This window comes from Apis mellifera, linkage group LG6 (assembly GCF_003254395.2).
Source record: "Apis mellifera strain DH4 linkage group LG6, Amel_HAv3.1, whole genome shotgun sequence".
Classification (NCBI taxonomy): Eukaryota; Metazoa; Arthropoda; class Insecta; order Hymenoptera; family Apidae; genus Apis; species Apis mellifera.
Window position 1 is genome coordinate 5296487 of NC_037643.1, and position 5687 is coordinate 5302173.

The following is a 5687-nucleotide window of genomic DNA, read 5'->3' on the forward strand; positions in this document are numbered from 1 at the left end:
TTATATTTAATATTTGCACATTTTTTATAAAATCTGAGTTTGGAAATTCATTTAATTGATTGTAAGAAATATCAAATTCTTTTAAATTAGGTAAATTTAAATCTATATCTATTGCATTTATCTTCTGTCCAGAAACACATATTCTTACAAGATTATATATTCCAATTTTTTTATCAATATTAATATATTGCATAATATTAGAATTAGATAAACATGTAAATGTAGTGTCATCTGTTTTACATGCAGTTACAAGATTTTTATGTTCTTCTTCCTATAAAAAATATATAAATTATTCTTTGTAAGTGAAATTTTGAATGTTATCAAAAATATATTAAAGATATTAAATTGTAATGATAAAAATTATTACTTTTTTTAATTCATAGAGTATGTATTCATATTCTATTATAAATATAGGATTTTTTATATTTGTATTCATCATCTTAAATATCTGACAAATTTCATTTGAATTATTTTCATAATTTGTATGTTTTATATGTAAACAATCATATACATTATCTACTCTATATGAAAATACAAAAGTTTTTATATTTTTATAATATAAAAAATAATATTAAAATAAATAGTATTATAGTTATTACTTTTCAATAGAATTAGAAATTGGTGTTTGTATGAGCACACAAACACGACTTTTTTCATAAATATTGTAAAAACTTAAAGCATTGTTATTTTTCTTTTTAGGAAATACTTTATTTAACCAATTACAATCTGCAGCTGCCAAACAATTAGTTACTGTTATTTCTTCCTATTAATTAAAATATTTATTACTTTATAATTTATTTTTTAAAAGAAGTGAAATTTTATTATATAATTATAAATGAAGAAATATAAATACTTTACTAAATAAGTCATTTTGAAGAAAGCTAAAAGGCCATTTTTGAATATCTGTTATTCCAGGTATAGCTAAAATTCTTAAAATCATATTGCATTCATCCGATTGTAAACTTTTATTTTTAGTAATATTTAATAAGTCAATTTCTTTACTACTTATTTTTGTTACCTTATGCAATCTTAAATCTGTTATACCTATGCCACTGTTTAAAATGAGAAAATTATATAAATATTTTATAATTTAAAAATTTTCATTATTATAATTGAAAATATGCTTTACATACTTTTTTATAACTGAACATAATGATGCTTGTAAAAATTGTTTACATAATTGAATAACTGTGTTTTCTGAAGCAGTATTATATTCAACAAAATTTATATTCCCACAATAATTTATATTAATTAACAATTGTTGTTGCAAAATCTGATATATAAATAGTATTGAATTACCAAAAGTAATTCACTTTAGATAATTAAAAAAAAAAACAAATAATTAAGTTATTATTATACTTTAGATTGCAAGATTAGATTTTCTCCCATTTCCTTGATTTGTTTTTTGTTTAATTTCATTTGCAATATTATATTTTGTGATTCATCATATGCTCTATATTTTAAATACTTTTCATCATTCTTTATAATAAACAAAAAATAATTAATAACTTACTAATAATTAAAATAATTATATATTATATAATATATACATTATAATTATATATTATATAATATATATTATATAATACCTTAAGTATCTTTTCCATTCCAATTGTATATAATTGATTTTTAAAATAATGCATATTTTTTTTATACTCCCTATATTTATATTTCAATAAACTCAAATTCATATTTAACTGCTTGTGAAAAAATACATTATAATATATTATTTGTTTTCTAAAAATAAAATTTTATTTCTTAAATCTTATTCAAAAATATTATTATACTGATAAAAGATAATATAAATATAATATAATATAATATAAATACTTGAAAAAATGATTGATCCAACGTCTTTCTTTTTCACATATTTTGTAATAATCTAATTTTTTAATATGTGGTAGATAATGAATAAGATATATACGATAATTGCAAGAAGTTACCAAAGGACAATTTCCATATAATGGATCTGCAAATACTAATGAATCTAATTTTTGCAATTGTGCCAAATATTTTATGTCCTTAGTAGTTGAAAAGATATATTATAATATATAAATATTATTAATTATATATATTATTAATATAAATACAAATATTATTTATTTAAATATTTTATATACCTTTATAATGCATAAAGGATTTCCTGATAGATTTAAACTACATAATTCAGATTTTTTCCAAGATATTTTATTTATTCTTTCCAATTTATTATTAGCTAAATTAAGCTCTTGTAACCATGTTAATGTATCTAAATTCTATATATATTATTGTTATTATATTATTATTATATAAAATATATAAATTATTTATATATTAATGAAATATAATTTAATAATAAAAATAATTAAAATATAGATATTAAAATAAAATTTTTAAAAACAATATAGATATACCTCAAGTTTTTGTATATTGTTTCCTGATAGATGTAAAATATTCAAATGAGAACAAGTTTCTAAATTTGGTATATAAGATATTTCATTGGAATACAGATAAAGTTTTTTTAATAAACAATTTTCTTTAAAAGATGGTACCTCCTAAATAAGTAAAATTTTAATTCCTAATATTTCATTAATATTGAATTATATTATTACCTTAATACCACATTCAACAATCCATAGTTCTTGCAATTCAGTTAATTGTGAAATTGCACTAAAAGAAGTAATATCTCGCTGACCGATTATAATTAATGTTCGAATATTTTGTTTTAAAAGCAATAGTTTTTCGAGCGAAATAATTGTAGAATAGAACAAACATAATTCACGTTTATTATTATTTCTTTTCTTACCTATAAATAAAATTATTTATTAAAAAATAATTTTATCTTTTTTCACATATTTTTATTACCTTTATTATCCATGTAATCATCCATTATCTTATTTATTTTATATATTTTAACCTTTATTTATTAATGTAAATCTTTATTTACTAATAGCAATTGTTTCAAATTTCATCTTTTCATATTGAAATATATTCAAAAATTTTCTTAAATTACTAAACTAATTAATAATTTAATACTAAATTAAATAATTATTAATTTCATATAGAATAAATTGTTATTAATTATGAATTATAAATTATTATATATATTTTATATATTTTTAAATTTTTTCAATTTTTATTGCAATTTTTATTTTTATTTACAATTATTATATCATTCAATATTTATTCAATTTAATTTTGAAGATATTAAAAATTTTCATTATTAATTATGTTTAAATATATATCAATTTATATCAAGTTATATAAAAAGTTATATATTTATATTAGTTATATATTTTCATTTGATAAAAATCGTTATGATATAAATGTATATTTAATTAATATGATAATTTATTACATTTTTTTAATATTGTAAACAAAATACAAAATAAAATTACTTTAAAGAAATTTAAATGGAAATCATAAATCATAATTAATTATTAGTAGAAATTATTTTTAATAGAAATTAGTAGAAGTGTATGATTTCATTTTTTTTTTATTTAATAATTATATCGCGTAATTACTACATATAGACAAGGAAGATTATTAGACAAGGAAAAACTCATATAAATATATATATATATCTATACATAGAATGTTTTATATATACCATATTGTACCATACAATACATAAAAATTATAAAATGTGCATCTTTCTATATTAAGTACAATTTAGTTGTTATTTATTGAAATAGTATTTAATCTAGGAACTAAAATGGAAATATATAGCATATAAAACAAATTCAATTCTTCTAGTCTTATACATTATACAATCACATCAAATATGATGTATGCATTTATGTATTACTTATAATTACTCTGTAAAACTTAGGCATTTAAATTTAATATTTTTTAAATATTAAAATTAAGAAATTAAATTAAATTAATAAAAATTATATTAATACGTTCAAAATGCCTAAGCAATACATTAAAATGTTGTCTACGGATGCTAATATTTTATGTTTAACATATAATCGACAATGAAATTTATATACATTATTTTTCTAATATTTAAGTTATAGTATCTCAAAGCCACTGAGTCATAAATATTCTTTCATCAAGTACATAAATAATATTTTATTGTAAATTATTTAAAACATTTTGATGATAGGAACTTGTTTCATCGTAATAAGTTTTTCTAATATTATATAAATGTTATCAATACATTTTATAATTATTATGAAATATCTTATAGAATTTAAGTGTGCAAGAATCCGAAATTAGATATTTCACATATAGATTGAATCGAATCTGTACGATTGAATTGAATTATTCCAGAAATACATATGTATTTCTAAAAAATTTGAGATTAATTTTATTTAAATATTTTTCTTTATTTAATAATTATAAATAACTTTTAAAAACTTTATACAGGAAAGACGGCGATCCATTTTTGAAAATAAGTTTATTAAATAAAAAGCAATAGATATAAAACATAAAAAAAATTACAAAAATATTTCATATTAATAGATATATTTTTATATTAAAATATTATAAAGCAGGATAGAGTGATTACGTCAAATTATAGATTCCTGAAAATTTTTTAAAACTAACAAACTTAATAACATTTTTTAAAAAAGGAAATATTCAATAGAATTATAATTTTAAAATAATAAAATATTATCAACATTTTGACAATTTCTATAATTTAAGATATATTTTTAAAATTTCTGGCTTGAGTTAATTTGATCAGATTTAACAGTCTCGAGTTGTTGCACACATTTAAATTATTAATGAGAATGAGAATATAATTATATTATTTCACATAATATAAAAGAAAAGATTTTATTTATGAGTCATTAGCTCCGAGATGCATATTTTTTTTAAAAAAGAAAAAAAAAAGATGGAATGCATTACAAAAGTTTTTATGATATTTAAATATGTTTCATATAACTACATATATTAAGCATATAATGAAATATATTTAAAAGTGTATACTATAATTTGAATTTTTAACGATTATAAAGTTTATATTGAATGTTATATCTAATTCGTATGAATGTACAAAAAAATTCGAGACTCTGCAACTAATTATAAGCGTTTGTTAACAATATTTTTTATTATGATTTTAAAAAAGTTTTTTTAATTATATACCTACTTACCTTCTTATATAAAGTTGATCAAAGAGATCTGTGCAAAAATTTATCTCATTTTTAACATCTCTACACACAATAGATTAAATAAATCATTTTTTTTCATATTGAGCGCTCAAGTTTATGTTAATGTCGTTTCGAATTTTTATGATAAAATTTCATGAAATGTAATATTTTGTATGTAAAATTAGTTATTATGTAAATGAGAAAAATTTGCTGAACTTGATTTAAAAATCAGCTTTTATACTTTTAGGCCCATAAAGACTGCGAATTATATTCTTTCATTTCAGTTATTAGCATTATATTTAATGCATTTAATTATACTTATAAAAAAAAAAGAAAGATAACATATATACATATAAAAAAAATAGTTAATTCAAGAATTTTAAATATATTTGTTTCATAAGAAAAAAAAATATATAAATATTTAAAATATAAATCTAACAATAATCGAAAAAATAATCGAAAAAACAATAATCACAGTAGGAAAACAAAATTTTTTATTTTATGAAATATGTTAAAAACAAATAACAAATATTAAATAATAGATATATTTTCTATAAATATAAATTATTTAATTTTACCTGTTTATTAAAATTTTATTGAGGTATCTTA

The 5687-nt window shown here is 17.4% G+C and overlaps 2 protein-coding genes across 2 annotated transcripts; both read right to left on the reverse strand.

Moving 5' to 3' along the window:
• Nucleotides 1-588: 588 nt before the first annotated feature.
• Nucleotides 589-1279, reverse strand: LOC113218849 (the record flags this gene model as incomplete). Its single annotated transcript, XM_026441315.1, has 3 exons — nt 589-763; nt 854-1052; nt 1134-1279. Coding segments are annotated over 3 exons (513 nt in total), but the record flags the coding sequence as incomplete, so codon positions are not given.
• A 551-nt stretch (nt 1280-1830) lies between these two features.
• LOC113218864 (leucine-rich repeat-containing protein 9-like) lies at nt 1831-2869 on the reverse strand. The gene is made up of 4 exons (XM_026441395.1): nt 2845-2869; nt 2592-2665; nt 2394-2534; nt 1831-2255 (listed from the first exon to the last, which is right to left on the reverse strand). The coding sequence occupies exons 1-4, from the start codon at nt 2867-2869 to the stop codon at nt 2100-2102; spliced, it is 396 nt and encodes a 131-aa protein (XP_026297180.1). The 3' UTR covers nt 1831-2099.
• Between the last annotated feature and the right edge of the window lie 2818 nt (nt 2870-5687).

Bases quoted from the DNA above. Each gene is read 5' to 3' on its own strand.
- LOC113218864 (XM_026441395.1), bottom strand. From the start codon at position 2,869: ATGGATGATTACATGGATAATAAAG. The intron at 2,535-2,591 runs GTAATAATATAA...TTACTTATTTAG, and splicing joins TTGTTGAATGTGGTATTAAG to GAGGTACCATCTTTTAAAGA. The intron at 2,256-2,393 runs GTATATCTATAT...TAATATATATAG, and splicing joins ACAATATACAAAAACTTGAG to AATTTAGATACATTAACATG.